Genomic DNA, 16,700 nt, shown 5'->3' with positions numbered 1-16,700 from the left:
CCCTGAGAGTGACAGCAGTTTGGGTGGTGTTATCAACACGATAAGGTGATGATCACTGTGCTCCAGCTTTTTCTGCTGATAAAATTCTTTTGCCACCTCTCTGCTGACCTTCAGTGATGTTGCTTGTTGTGTGAGATACCAGGGTGGGGACACTGGTTATCCTCATGGCCTCACAGCTCCAGTGACCTGGGGTCATATCCTAGTTTCTATGAAGTTGGTTCCTGCTTTGTGCAGGAGTTTTGAGACCCTATAATGCAAATGCGGTACTATATCCTGTTTGGAGTCAGAGGAAGACAGTGGTCTCAACAGCAATGGATTTAAGGCAAGAACCAACTTTAAATGGGATGCCAGCCAAAGTTATCTCTCTATTATAAAAGAAAATCCTGAGACAAGACTTTTTCAAAGTCCCGCGAGACGAGACTTCGACCATGAGATTTTTTTTCAAGTCATGCCCTGCTCTCTTAGCTCTTATAAATGTTTACATTTTCCTTGCTTTAAGTTCCCAATAAAAGAAGACTTATTATGTCCAAATCTTATTGAAGAATTTCATCTCGAAGGGTTATCAACAGAAGAAATGAGTACACGGGCAATCCTAGCACCGAGAAACGATGAATCAAACGAATTAACGCAAAAATTGTCGATCGGTTACACAGCAAATTGGTTAAATGCGTATCAATAGACTATGATGAAACAGTTGGTGGCGATCATGCGGAAGACGAAAACATCAACTTACAATATCCCAAAGAATATCTTCAACTGTTAACACCATGTGGTCTTCCACCGCCTGAATTACTGTTGAAAGAAGGATGTATCCAAGAAAGGTAATGTAGTACATCTCCCGTGGATAACATTAGACACTAAAGGAGATCTTCATATGCCATTCGGATTAAAACGTTAACAGTTTCCCATTAGAATAGCTTTTGCAAAGACAATTAACAAATCACAGGGACAAACATTAGAAAAAGTCGGTTTATTTATTAGAGAGAAAGAAACGATATTCACTCATGGGCAGTTATACGTTGCATTGTCATGATGTAAGTCCAAACACAGAATCAAAATTCAATGCTATATTGACGAAAATTTAATTCAAAAAATTGTTTTTACTGAAGTTTTACAGTAAATGTGTAAGTTTAAAAAGTATTTGCGTGTTAATTTCCTATCCAAACAGAATGAAATCGTATAACGCAACGAATAACTCTAACGCAACATGAAACATAATTTACTTTCAAATTATTACGTTTTACTATTTTTTAATATGGTTAATTACTTGCTGTAATGTAAAATAGTTAGTTCTATTATGCATATGTAACAATTCCCATGAAAATAACAATCTGTTTAAATTGTACGTCCGCATCCCCATATGCAAGCGGCTAGCGCGTAGCACAGGCCAGGGGGTTGGTGAGCGAAGCGAGCAGGGGGCAAAGCCCCTTAGTTTGAGAAGAAATCAGTGGAACTATGATGTTGAGGAGATTGTATGACCATGCAATGAGAAGCATGGTTAAGTTGATTTTCTTGGTACAAAAAGGTATTTGCTGTTTGTAGAACCATTAAAACAAGATGGCACCCTATCAAGTATTTTTCAGTAAGGATCTCTATTGGGGGTCTTGAACATATCTGTCTCCATTTTAATGCAGACATTATGCTTGTGATAGGAACTTGAGCTTGAATGCATTCTTCCGCATCCTTCATTCACAATAAAAGTTGCTCAAAGCATTTCTTCTTGAATATTATATATTTATAGGATCATTAATGTCACAGCAGAGTTAGTTTACAACAGGATAAAATCTGATCTCACACAATAATGGACTAGAACTGTCAATCACAAAACTTAGGGGCACAGGACTAAAACGTTTCAATGGTGCTTTATGTCCATAGATGTTCACAAGTTTTTCTTCACATTTCTAAATATATGCAGTAACATAATGTTCTGAGATTTTTGAGATACTGAAGATGAAAGTTTCAAGGTAAAGTGGTAATACTCACTGTTCATGGTGCTGGAGAGTGGCGTGATTTCTGGGTGGGTGTCTTTACCCCAGATAAATCAGTAGATCAGGATATATGCAAGATAACATAGAAGATCAGGATATATTGCAATTTCTAATTGTAAATTATGTGGCTGTCCAGGTTGACACAATGAATCTGATGTGGAGAATTAACCAGCAATTTTAGGATTTAAATTATAATGTGGTAGCCACTAGGCCACAGGGTGAACTCCTACAGAATGGAGAAATGGGCCAATCAATGACACGGCAGTGAACAAGCCTCACGTTTTTATTAGGATTAGGTTATGACAATGTCTTTGAGATGTTCAATAATAAAGGTGTTAAAGAAAGTAAAAACTGTTTTCTGGCCATTTCCCCATTTTCAATTCTCTTTATCTCTAGTTAAACTTCTCCCTACCTTGAAGAGCTATTGCCCAGACTCACCTCATTATTCTGTTCCCCCCCTCATGATTGTTAAACCGTGGTTTTTATGTCCACACAAGGTGGTCTTTTCATTAGCACCAGGGATTATCACAAATGATCTGACTGTAATGAAGGGTCTGGGGTGCAGGGCAGGATTTTGAATAAATAAATAATAAAGACACTAGTGTCTTCGGGTGAGGAGTGTTAGCGTGTCAAGAACAGTTTCAGCACGTGATGCAGGAGCAGACGGTCTTGCACTTTGTGAACATGTGAAGGATTGACGCTGAACCAAATTAGCGCTGGAGCTGTGATTGCTGCCATTGTACTCTTAACCACATAGATTCCTTTTTAAAATGTCACATTTGGCCATCTAACGTCTCCTGCACAAGTGTCCTAAATGGTAAGGTCTCACATTTAGAGTCTCAAAAGGCTTTGCCTGCCGTGGATTGTTGATACTCTGGGATCAAACACTCAAAGCCCAACAGTGTCCTAATCAGCTGAGCTAAAGAACAACTTCTATAGCCTGGATGGCTGTCATTGTTGTCTCCTTTAAGGGTGATGCTCTAACTGCACAGTAACATATTTACACATTAAAAATTGTTACAGAATCTCCCTTCTCAGAGTCATCCTCCACTGTGCATTCAATGGCGATACAGATCTGCTCCTACATGACCAATCAGCTCAGCTCTGAAGCCAGGCCTGCCTTTGTGGTGAGATTAGGCCACCACAAGGATTGCAGATTTTCATCACATTTTGTAATTGATAGGTTGCACTGTTTAACTGATTGATATCCATGTAACTGTTAAGTAGAGATACCATGCTTAAAAGATTAAAGTAATGTGTTTAAGACAGTGAGCTGAGACATGGGCAGTAAAGGGAATGCAGGAGAAGAAGTTAGATGTGGCAGAAATTAGAAAGTTGAGGTTGATGTGTAGAGTTACAAAAAAGTACAAAATGAGAAATGCGAAAATCAAGAGGTAAAACAAAAGTGGGAGAGATAGCTAAGAAAGTTCAAGAAAGGAAACTGAAGTGATATGGACTTGTGATGAGGAGAGACAATGATATGTGGGCAAAAGAATGATGGGAATGGAAATAGAGGGGGAGAGAAAGTGAGGGAGGCCAAAGATAGATAAAATAAAAGAAGATCTGAAGGAAAAGGGTCCGACTAGCAAGGAGGTGCATTACATTGAGCAGGCACATTAACCCCACATGGAAGTGAGAAAGGATGAAGGGGAGGAAGGCAAAACATTTTTCAGTTCAAATTAGAAGCAATTGAATAATCAGTAATATTATTTGGTTAACATTCTTCATGTAAGTTAGTCTGTAAATGCTTAGATGTTATCATACCTGGCCAGGATATCCATCCGCTCTGTACTCACTAACACTCTTCAAGTCCCCAGAACTAAGCTCAGCAGCATGGGTGACAGGGCGTTTTCATCGGTGGCGCCGAGGCTGTGGAATGCCCTCCCTGATTACCTGAGAGCCCCACAGTCGACTGAGGCCTTTAAGCGAAACCTAAAAACTCATCTTTTTAGAAAGTCATTTTGTTAAAGTATTTTATAGACTCTTCTGTTCTTTTTTTTATTTTATTATTCTATTTTTACTCTGTAGCACTTTGGGATTGCTAAAATATAAAGTGCAATATAAATAAAATTTATTATTATTTATTATTATTACATAAGCCCATTTTACCTTCCTTCCTGTTCTGCCCCATCTTAATGAAATTCCTATAAACCATCAATATCCTTGATACTTCTTCATAGTGCAGTTAACCCCATATTGTGCCCAGAAAGACAATGCTTACCTGTAGCTTCAACCATCCCTTCCAGGATTACTACAATCTCAAACTCCTCTTTCTCCATCTGTGCTTTCGAATATTCCCAAAATGGACTCTTCTCATTTATCTCATGGCAGATGATCAAAGGGGACACAAGGAATAGGCGGTCATCACCTGTGTCGAAACCCACGTTAATATCTGTCTGGTTGAGAGGTATGAATTCGCCTTCCTTGGTCTGCTTAGACTTTATCAGCTTGGCCCGAATGGAAGCCTCAACAATATGGGAGTTCCTGAGGTCTCCTACTCTGAACATGAGGCAAAGTTTATTGTCACGGGCTGATATGACTGCCTTGTTGGAGAACATGAGGGTTTCAGCCCTCTTTTTGGGCTGGGAAATTTTGACAAACATGCAGCCAACCATCAAAGCATTGACAATGGAACCAATGATGGCCTGGATCAGTAGCAGTATGATCCCCTCAGGGCAGTTTTCCGTGATGACCCTGTGGCCATAACCAATTGTAGTCTCTGTCTCAATGGAGAAAAGGAAAGCTGAAACAAAGCTGTTCAGGTTCTCCACACAGGGAGTCCAGTTTTCCTCCCCTTGATGTGTAAGATCCCCCCGGATGTATGCAATGAGCCACCATATCAGTCCAAAGAAGAGCCAGGTGATGCAGTACACCAGGATAAAGATTAACAAGCTGAAGCGCCACTTGAGGTCCACAAGTGTGGTGAAGAGATCACTGAAGTAGCGGTATGTTTCCTTGACATTCCCATGATGGACATTACATTTGCCATCTTTCTGGACATAACGTTGTCTTGGTTTTTTGGCAGGTTCTATTAGAAGACGAGTCCGGTCAGTTGAAAGTGGAACTAGGTCTTCTCTCACCTGCTTGGGTAACTTCTTAACCTGGAAGGGACACAATTACAAATGAAAAGTTGATTATCTCTGACTGGGGACAAATGCTGGCATGAAACAAATGAAATGCGCAATATTGTATGAATTATATATTGACTAGTATTTAACAAACATAAATTCTAAAACCTACTTAATCCAATTCTTAGTGACCATTGGTGGCAAGAGCAGCCCTGGACAGGGCCTCAGTCCATGGTGGTGTACATTTTACATTTAGTTCATTAATGTTATGTGAATATTTATTGCAAAAAAACACATGGATTCAAAACCTATACAGGGCCCATAAATAGTATTCACCACTTAGAATTGATCACATTTTATTGTTACACAATATTGAATCGAAGTGGAATCCATTTGCCTTTTTGGCATTGATCAACAGAGAAAGGCTCTTTAATATCAAAGTGAAAAAGATATATATATATATATATATATATATATATATATATATATATATATATATATATATATATATATATATATATATATATATATACAGTACTGTGCAAAAGTTTTAGGCAGGTGTGAAAAAATGCTGCAAACAAAGAATGCTTTCAGAAATATAAATAATGATTGTTTATTGTTATCAATTTACAAAATGCAAAAAAAAATCTAAATCAAATCAATATTTGGTGTTACTACCTTTTGCCTTCAAACCAGCATCAATTCTTATAGGTACACTTGTACAAAGTCAGGGATTTTGTAGGATTCTAGTCAGGTGTATGATCAACCAATTCTACCAAACAGGTGCTAATGATCATCAATGTCACACGTAGGTTGAAGCACAGTCATTAACTGAAACAGAAACAGCTGTGTAGGAGGCTTAAAACTGGGTGAGGAACAGCCAAACTCTGCTACCAAGGTGAGGTTGTGGAAGACAGTTTCATGTCATGGCAAGATTGAGCACAGCAACAAGACACAAGGTAGTTATACTGCATCAGCAAGGGGTTCTCCTAGACAAAGATTTCAAAGCAGAATGGGGTTTTAAGATGTGCTGTTCAAGCTCTTTTGAAGAAGCACAAAGAAACGAGGATCGTAGATGCAGTGGTCGACCAAGGAAACTTAGTGCAGCAGATGAAAGACACATCAAGCTTATTACCCTTCGAAATTGGAAGATGTCCAGCAGTACCATCAGCTCAGAACTGGCAGAAACCAGTGGGACCCAGGTACACCCATCTACTGTCCGGAGAAGTCTGGCCAGAAGTGGTCTTCATGGAAGAGTTGCAGCCAAAAAGCCATACCTCCAACGTGGAAACAAGGCCAAGCGACACAAGTATGCACGAAAACATAGGAACTGGGGTGCAGAAAAATGGCAGCAGGTGCTCTGGACTGATGAGTCAAAACTTGAAATATTTGGCTGTAGCAGAAGGCAGTTTGTTTGTCGAAGGGCTGGAGAGCGGTACAATAATGAGTGTCTTCAGGCAACAGTGAAGCATGGTGGTGGTTCCTTGAACGTTTGGGGCTGCATTTCTGCAAATGGAGTTGGAGATTTCGTCAGGATTAATGGTGTTCTCAATGCTGAGAAATACAGGTAGATACTTATCCATCATGCAATACCATCAGGGAGGCGTATGATTGGCCCAAAATTTATTCTGCAGCAGGACAACGACCCCAAACATACAGCCAAAGTCATTAAGAACTATCTTCAGCGTAAAGAAGAACAAGAAGTCCCGGAAGTGATGGTATGGCCCCCACTGAGATCAGAGCCCTGATCTCCACATCATCAAGTGTGTCTGGGATTACATGAAGAGACAGAAGGATGTGAGGAAGCCTACATCCACAGAAGATCTGTGGTTAGTTCTCCAAGATGTTTGGAACAACCTACCAGCCGAGTTCCTTCAAAAATTGTGTGCAAGTGTACCTAGAAGAATTGATGCTGTTTTGAAGGCAAAGGGTAGTCACACCAAATATTGATATGATTTAGATTTCTCTTTTGTTCATTCACTGCATTTTGTTGATTGATGAAAATAAATGATTAACACTTCCGTTTTTGAAAGCATTCTTTGTTTACAGCATTTTTTCACACCTGCCTAAAACTTTTGCACAGTACTAATATATATATATTGTGGTGGATTGCCGGCTTCTTATTCACCCCCTCACCCCCAGGCCTTCCAGGAGGAGCTCTCCGGACAGCATGAACGTGCCCCGAGTTCCAGCAGGGCCTCATGGACTTTGTAGTTTCTACACACAGCCCTGCTGGATACCTTGGGGGCCACCGGGAGTCACTGTAGGGAGGCTTGTGGGCTCTTATGTGCCCTATAACCCGGGGATACGTCATGGTCACATGACAGGAAGAAACGACGTACTCCCGGGTTGAAGAAAAGGACTGTTTACCCTGACCCGGAAGGAATAAGGAACTGTGGACTGTTGGGCAGGAACACCTCCGGGTCAGGGTGTATAAAAGGACTCTGGAAAAGCCCAGACACTGAGCTGAGCTGGGAGGTAGGGTGGCAAAGTGTCTGGGCGAGGAGGAAAGAGTATTGTTAGTGATTGTGAATTATATGAGTAGTGTGGAGTGGAGGGTGCTTTGTGCACGTGATTACAGTACAATAAAGAAGTATTGTGCTTATACCTGGTGTTTGGAGTGGTACCTGGGGGTTCAAGAGGTGGACAAAAGACTTATCTGCTACAATATATATATATATATATATATATTCACGGCATTCGAAGTCTGTGTCACAATCTGATTGTATGGGTGGTTACCTACCAGGTAATGTTTGTGGTTGGCCAGCAATCTGCTAACATCCGCCACGGTGCCCTCAGTTTGTGAAGAGCAGATCATAGAATGGTTGAAATAGTTTACTGTCAAATAAATGCAAAGAGTACGCGACACGTGTTTCGCCCTCATTCTGGGCTCATCAGGCGTATACACTCCACTGCACTCCCTCTCGGGAATCGAACCTCGGACGTCAGCGCCACAATCTGATTGTATGTTGTGACACAGACTTCGAATGCCGTGAATGTAATTACCCCGATCTACATGCTGTCAAATAAACGAACCACACGCCGTGGCGCAACGTTAGGGGCATCGCCTCTGGCGCTGACGTCCGAGGTTCGATTCCCGAGAGGGAGTGCAGTGGAGTGTGTACACCTGATGAGCCCAGAATGAGGGCGAAACACGTGTCGCGTACTCTTTGCATTTATTTGACAGTAAACTATTTCAACCATATATATATATATATATATATATATAAAGAAGGAATGATCTATACCAGGGGTGTCCAGGTCTGATCCTGAAGGGCTACCTTGGCTGCAGGTTTTCCTCCCTGCCACTTTCTTAATAAGTGACCAATTTATGCTGCTAATTGCTTTCTTTTTCCTTCATTTTAATTGTCTTGATTTTTAAAGCTCAGTCCTCTGAATTGCTTTCTTTTTCCTTAAATGGCAGCCAAACAAAAAATGAGATATGAAGTGAGCCAACAAATGACCGACTAAGTCGGGGTCGATAATTCTTGTTGTTAATTAAACCCATTATTTAATTCCATGCCTTGTTGCTGCTCTCTGTCTGCCTCAGCAGACATTTCCAAAACTGCTGATTTTCTCTTTTTTTCTCTAATTGCACTGTCAATACGTTTTGTGTGCCTGAGCAGATCAATATTACTGAGACTTTCACTTTTCTTTATTTTCAGATGTGGTATGATGGATGCAGGTTAGCTGGTCACATGTTGGTTCATTCTGTGTGTTGTTGTTGTTTGGCTGCTAATTAAGGAAAAATAAAAAATTGAGGGGTCTGAGTCTTAAATAGCAAGTCAACCAAAATGAAAGCAAAAAAATTAATTAGTAGCAAAATCTAATGACCACACTCTTAAAAATTCTGGTTCTTTAATAGCATTTTATGGTTCTTTACTGGGTTGTGTGGCTCCTTGTAGAACCATTACTTGACAAAGCACCCTTTCATTTTGGGAAGAATTCTTTTTTTATGAACTTGGTTCTTTGTGCTTTGAAAACTTCCTACTATGTAGAAAACAAACTGAAATCTTTAATGTATGATAGGCTAAATGGGCGGCACGGTGGCGCAGTGGGAAACGCTGCTGCCTCGCAGTTGGGATTCCTGGGGACCCGGGTTCGCTTCCCGAGTCCTCCCTGCGTGGAGTTTGCATGTTCTCCCCGTGTCTGCGTGGGTTTCCTCCGGGCGCTCCGGTTTCCTCCCACAGTCCAAAGACATGCAGGTTAGGTGGATTGACGATTCTAAATTGGCCTTAGTGTGTGCTTGGTGTGTGGGTGTGTTTGTGTGTGTCCCGCGGTGGGTTGGCACCCTGCCCAGGATTGTTTCCTGCCTTGTGCCCTGTGTTGGCTGGGATTGGCTCCAGCGGACCCCCGTGACCCTGTGTTCGGATTCAGCGGGTTGGAAAATGGATGGATGGATAGGCTAAATAGCAGGACACTAATAGATTAAGGAAACCCTGACTTAGCCTGTGTTTCTGTATGCAGCAATAGTCTTTTTAAAATCAGGACCCAATGGGATTTCACAAATATCTTATCATCTCTTCATAGTTATTTACTTTATGGATCCAGATTATGAATATAAATAAATGAAAGTCCTTTCTGGAACCTTCATGTGGATGGGTCTTCAGGGAACCAAAGATGGTTCTGCTATGGCTTTGCTCTGAATAACCACTCTGGCACTTTTATTTTTAAGAGTGTAATTAAGAAAATGCTTACAATGAAAGCCTGCAGCCACTGTGACCCTCAAGACTCGGTGGTAGACACCCCTACCCAAGCACCACAACTTTTTGCTGTCTTCTGCTTTTTCATGTTATGTATAATGTGAGCATAGCTTTCATCTACTTTGAGCGAGTCAAACTTCATTTTCATGCAGTGAAAGTGCCAGTCAAGACGGCCAAGGTGAGATTTCATCACTCCGCCTTGGTCTTAATGATTCAATTTCTTTTAAAATGTTTAGATGCAAAATTGTCCTATTTAAAAAAAAGAGTGTAAAGTGGTTTGAAAGATGTTCCTGATGAAATGACTTCCCTGAGCTGTGGGGATTGAAGTTGCGACGTCAGTATGTGACAATCAGAGTCAGCTTTGATTCATGGCCAAGTTGCCCTAAATGTGAAGTCTGCGTGATTTCTTTGTTGTTGTGTGGCTTTCTTTCATTCTCTTCAGTTTTGTCCCAGAATTTAGAGACATATTTTCTGTTTCATTAGAATTGTTTAATTAAGCAGTCGAGTTTGGACAGCCAAGTGGACAGGTGAACGTTTGGCAGGATATACTGTAAACTGCCATCTCTTTAGTGTCTTATCTATCTGCTTTGTCTCTCTCTGTTTGTAACAATACTTTCCATTAGGCTTTTAGCCATACGTTTAAAGTACACATGTAACTCTCTGAGGACTTATCTCTAGCTAAAGTGACCCCAGGGGCCATAGTGTTCTTTGAAATGCTTTGTAATGGGGCCGCCTGGCAGCTGATGCACTTTTCTCAGCTGTTCCAGAGCATGGCTCAGTGACCAGAGCAGCAGCGTTTGCTGACTGCCAGTGGCACTCAAGTCTCTCAATGGCTTTTTTACGTTAGATGTCTGATGAGCTTTTTTCTCTGCAATAATAGTGACAGAGTGCACCTCTTTGACTTCTTTTTGGCTTTACCAGTATAGAGGTACAGTAGCGAAAGCAGCATTAAATTACCTTCCTACACTTTTTTTTACCTTCCTACACAGGACGTTAGCAAATCAAAATGGCTGCATCCTGAAGGTCACTCCTGTTGTTTAGCTGTGTCTCTTTTGGCTTCTGTTCAGCAGACCTTCTTAAATTAGGATGGCTCTTTAAAGAAGTTACTTCCTTGGGCAGAACACTGGTATGGTTCCAGGATGAGATTACTTTTATAAGAAATGTACATATGCAAGGATTTTCAGTAACACCCAAATACAATGTGCTAAGCCTACAGGCAACCATCAGTGGTTGCCTTGAGATTGATTGTGTCGCTGTCTCTGTGTGAGCCCTGCAATGAATGTACATCCCAAAATGTACATGTTAGGTTAACTGGTACCCAGGACCAGCTCGAGGGTACATGGTCACCCTAGGCAGTGTTGGGTGCAAGCACCCATGACTCATAACTGACACCAAAGAGAGAGTCCCCCTCGGAAATCAGTGTGCCCATGACTGCATGTGAAATGAACAATGGTTGTTTGTGGAACCACTTGGCCATCTCTTGCAACTGGAAATGAAATTGACAACCTTTGAGGCACCCATTGGGATCGTCACACTCGATACTGTATGTCAATTCATTGACCAGGGAAGGAGGCATCCTCCTTGGGGATTGGCACAGTTCTGTGGTGCAAAGGTGCAGGGGCTGGAGAGCTTGAATGGGGTTTGATGGCCATAGGTAGATGTGTACTTGGCCTTTGCCTAGAGCTGGCCCTGCTGGTACCTCTAAAATGGCCCAGTGAGAATGTGCCATACAATGAATTTCCACCCCATTAAAGTTTGATTCCAGCTTTGCATCCTATGTTGGAAAGCAAGATATGAAAAAGTCGGGGTGGAGGCTATGGAACTCTCTGTTGGAAAATGGAGTAGCAAACACAGCAAAATGGGTGTGAGGCCTCCAAGGTATATCCACAAAGATGGCCAGGACCTTCACAACTAGCCTAGAAGATATACACCCAGTCCAACTTACTTTTCTCTTCTATCTAGCAGGCCTCAAACAAGGAGAGCTGGCAAAAATAATTACAAATGTCCCAAAATATAACAAAATCACCATTGGAGGGAGGATGACTGTAAATCTTTGGATTTTAGACAGAAAGGCAAACAAAGGATCTTTCTAAATAGAAGATAAGATTCATTTGACAAAATAAAAAAAATACAAACAAAAAAGGTCAAAAGGGCAAAAATGGGCAAAAAGGAGTTGCCAAAAAAGCAGTCCTGCAGCAAACAAATTCTAGTATGTAGTAGTAAAGTCCAAAGAAAGCCCAGTATCAGACATGTACGCTTAGGGGACACCTTCAGGGCACTAATAAGTTGAGCAGTACCACTCTATGCCAGGAGGTGGCACAGTAACTGATGTCATCTCCCCACTTTCCCGGGAATTCTGCCTCTTCTAGGACTTACACTCTATTATATAATAATATATACTATATTACACTATCTACTCTATATATGTAAACTCCTAAGCCTAAAAGTGCAACGATTTTGTGCAACAATTTTATGTGACGTTCATGTTATATTTTTTGTCACACTTTAAATCTGGTTTATTTTAAAACTTACATATATATGTTTGGTAATCACGCAGATCACGCAGCACAGCAACAGCAGAAAGCCAGCAGCTGATTGAGTAAAGAGGAGGTAAAAAAAAAAAACGTTTCCCATTGCATCACCGTTTAAGAGGGGGTTTCGGAGGAGCGACCGCGTCTTCTTGGGGTACGTTCAGCCCCCCCTCTTCACAACGCGAACAACAGAGATGTGAAGTTGCTGGTGCGTAGTGCAGGCCATGGGGGTTGGTGAGCGAAGCAAGCAGGGGGTAAGCCTCCTAGTATTATATAAACCAACTGACCACTAGAAGAGATTGTTCAGTTCTTGTAACACAGAGGACAGGAGATGGAGCTCTTATACCATGCACAACACGAGCGTGTGATGAGACCATTCAGTCCTTTCAGTTTGATCTCACTAGCAATTTTTTGCTTTTCTTTCAATTAAAAGATTTTTTTTTACTGTAGAGGTTCCCCAACTGTTTGTTTTTGCATTGTCTTATAGTGAGAATCCAACTTAAAAATAGCGATTCCTACAAAACAAAAACCTCCAGACAAATACAGTGCTCTCCTGATCTGAGTCTTCTCTGCTCTAGCTTAAATAGCCTGAAATAGGCTTAAATAGGCTTAGGAATGGTGATGTTAGAGTGGCACCGCCTCCTGGGGCTCCACCCACAAAGTCCAAAGAATAGAGGTGTAGTTAAAGTAACAGGACATAATTACAACAATCATGGAAATATAAAAAAATTAAAAAATAATAAAAACATCAATAAAACATAAAATGCAGATACATACATAACACTCTTTACTTAAACCTTTCGATCACCTGAAACCCTGAATATCAAAATTGTGGGTTGTCTCTGAATTAATAATTTTTGTTATCAAATTTTTATATCTATATATATAATTCACAAAGTCGCCGCCAAAGGGGAAGACACCCATGAAAGCACGCAGGAAGAGGCGTGGATTCACTAAGCCACTGACAAGTAGGAAAGAGCCTCGCCCACCAACTCTATGACCATTGGATACGACGACAACTCACAGAGCCACGCCCACTAACTGGGACGAGACGCCTCCGAAAAAACGGCGTCATTTATGTTCATCTGTTGTACGCTACACATGGACCTCTGAGCCACCTTGAGTTGGGGGCAGCAAGTCTTTGATAGGCTGCAACAAAATGATGAAAGTACGGGCACATTTTTTCACACAAGCTGTGTGTGTGTGGGTGGGTGTTAGTTAATTTGTTACTCGAACGATTTCAAGATTTAATATGCACAGGCGGTAACACTGCAAATGCAGCCCAAACGAACCAAAAATCTTCCACAGTCTCCTTACTGTAAAGCAGCAACACTACCACTGCGCTACAAGACAGAGAATGCAGTTAAAGAATGCACCAGTCTCGATTTTACTTTCACTTCTGTTTGGACAACTGTGTCGTTCAGAAAGTGTTCACCCATCAATACATAATTATGCGACATATGATACGCCGTGAGTTGGCAAGAGCCACGAGTGTTCAGCGGTGTTTCCCAAACTCGGTCCTGCTGAACCCCTGTGGCTGAAGTGTTTTGTTCCAACCAGATTCCTAATCATTAATGCCAGTGAAACTCATCAGGGATAAGTCGGTTTTTCAAACGCAGTCGTGTAGCAGATTAGCTGGATGTAATAATCTGAGATGAATGCGCACCTCCGCGCTGAGTGAAAACACAATGTATATTGCTGCAACAAAATGATGAAAGAACGGGCACATTTTTTTCACACAAGCTGAGTGGGTGGGTGTGTGTTAGTTAATTAGTTACTCAAAAGAATTCAAGATTTAATATGCACAAGCAGTAACACTGCAAAAACAGCCCAAACCAGGAAAGACAGCTGGCAAAAAGTCACCAACAAACTAAACGCGTGTACATTGTACTTACTGAAAGCAGCGTTACGGATTTTACAAATGTTCATTTTTTTCCCTCTGCTTAAAAAACATTGAAAAAGCGGCGTATACTACGCCTCGGGTTGGTTTGCAGCGTGTAAAACAGTTTGTTTGTCGTGGATAATTTGCTGTCCACACAAGGAGGAACCAGGAAGTGAACCCACAATCTTCCACTGTCTCCTTACTGCAAAGCAGCCGTACTATGTAGCTGCGAAAAAATAAAAGCAATACGAGTTTTAACAGACGTCATTGAAGTGTATCATAAGTTTCTGTAACATTAATAAAAATGGCCAGGAAGTGTCACTACAGAGGTGAGTGTTAAATGCTTCGAAGCTTCGATACGATTTCCGACACAATTGCTTCAAACGTGTTGATGCTTCGTGAGGCTTCGGCGTCCTTCCCCTCTCCTCTGGATTTTTCAAATGTTAATTTTTTCCCTGTGCTTAAAAATCATTAAAAACCCAGCCTGATTATGCGGCGTATGGTACGCCGCGGGTTGGCTAGTTATCAATATTAATCAAACACTGTAACTGTGAAAAAGCAGTACGTGGATAAAACAATTCCCACTCCTTCCAACCAAACTGCACAATAGAAGAAGTCCTTAGTGGATAGGAAATCAAGCAAGAAAAGACTGCTTCTACATTCCCACAGATGGTGCAACTGATAGCACCACTACAAAGATTTCTCTACTAAATATATTATGTTCGTTAGTAAAAGCAACAAGTTTAAGGGATGTGACCAAAGAGACCCACTTGTAGCTTGGAGCAAAACACGGAAAAACAAGTAGTCAAAACATCAAGGACATTGAACTCTAACACTATACTTTTTACAGAGAGAAACAGCCATTAGAAATAAATGACCAAGTGCAGTGGTAGACAGTAACACTTTGAGGACTTTCAAATCTTGATTTGATGTTGTTTTTGGTGAATAGGATTGACAGGCTTTGATGGGCTGAATGGCCAGTTGTCATTAAAATGTTTTCAGTGTTCTAACTAATATCAGACATCAAAACAAAGGCACATTTAAAATTTACATTTTAAAAAAAAGTTTTCAATTGTTTGTTTTTATTAGTTGCATTTTCTGTTTTTGTTGAAAAGTTTGGATGTTGTGCTATAAGCACCATCTGTTTTATAACATTGATGTCACAGGCCACAGATCACCAATACTCCATGGTTAGCAATTTGTATTATTGCTTTAGACAATATCGATGTACCATTGCAAAACTACAGGTGAAATGGCAGCACTCACAAGAAAACAGATAGAATGGTAGCATGGCGATGACACAAAAATAATGCTAAGAAATTCACGTCCAAAATTAATGATTATCATATTTATGTGAAAAAATTCAATACATTGAAAGTCCACAAAGACTCAAAGAAATTACTTATAAAATAATTAGTCTGTGTTTAAGTTGGGTGTTTAGTTTCATTTTATTTTTTCGGAAGGTCACAGAGAGGAAAGAATGTTGAAAAACAAACTGTGCAGTTTGCAAGCGTTGTCATATCAAACGTAATCTGGCACACTAGGACTGTTTCTTCAACTCCAGTTAATAGGCACACTTACAGTAGATCCATGTTTATACTGAATTTAGAAATTACACACAGATGTAATCAAAATGAAGGAAGAGTTGTTGTTTTGTGATATTTCATTATTCGTAACCAACGGACTGAGACAAGGACAATGGCGGCCTGCTCCGTGTTGGTCAAACATACAAATAGGAGTTTCGTTGCACTGTGTATACTTGACAATAACTCTGAAATTAACTGACATTAAATTTTTTATCGCAACAAAACCATACATTTTTGAAAAAGCTAATACTATCATATACCTGCATATCATTACAAAGTGTGGTAGACATAAGACTTGAAGAAGCAGAATGAAACATGATTTTTAGCACATACTGAATTGCCGTTCAGAATATGGTAGAAAGAGAACAACTTAGGATGGAGTCACTATCTTTTACTCTTTCTTGATGGTAGACATTTTATCTAGTCCATTTTATGACGATGCACTTTTAATTTTAGCATTTAAAGCCAGTTCAGCGTCAAGGTTTGTATTCATTCTAAATCAACGTTAAAGGAATCAGCTTTGAGTCAAACACCTCCACTGCTGCTGTCTTCTCTAATATTACAGAGGCCTGAAGTGAGGTCTGTGAACCTCAGTCCCCCCAGCACTCTAACTGTAGATGTTTTCCATGGTCCATGGATTCAATTATTCGACAGGCTAGCCTGTTTATTAATGTGGGATTAAACATCTATTTGTGAAACCACAGTAAACCAGGAAATACAATGCAGTAGCAACCCAGCAAGGAGTCACAGCAATTATAGAAACCAGTCATATCAAAAAAAGACTCATGAGAGAAGAGATATTGCTAGAGACGCAGTGTAGATGATGGGGGGAGGTAGGGGATGGCACTAGCATTTTAGTCATCACTATTAAAAGGGTTATCAATTTCTTACTTTAAACCACTATGCAAATATTCCCAGGCAATGCCGGGTACTTCAGCTAGT

At 40.6% G+C, this 16,700-nt stretch overlaps 1 protein-coding gene across 2 annotated transcripts in view; it reads right to left on the bottom strand.

Annotated features, from left to right (window-relative positions):
* kcnj5 (potassium inwardly rectifying channel subfamily J member 5) overlaps positions 1 to 16,700 on the bottom strand; it is a 59,494-nt gene that overhangs the window by 15,779 nt on the left and 27,015 nt on the right. For both annotated transcript variants that reach the window (XM_051932341.1, XM_051932343.1), the window contains exon 3: positions 4,210 to 5,089. In XM_051932341.1, the coding sequence (XP_051788301.1) occupies positions 4,210 to 5,089 (880 nt within the window). The remainder of the gene's footprint in view (positions 1 to 4,209; positions 5,090 to 16,700) is intronic.

Source organism: Erpetoichthys calabaricus, chromosome 9, assembly GCF_900747795.2.
Source record: "Erpetoichthys calabaricus chromosome 9, fErpCal1.3, whole genome shotgun sequence".
Lineage (NCBI taxonomy): Eukaryota > Metazoa > Chordata > Cladistia > Polypteriformes > Polypteridae > Erpetoichthys > Erpetoichthys calabaricus.
Note: the sequence above shows the minus strand (reverse complement) of the source record. Positions and strands in the feature narration are given on the sequence as shown.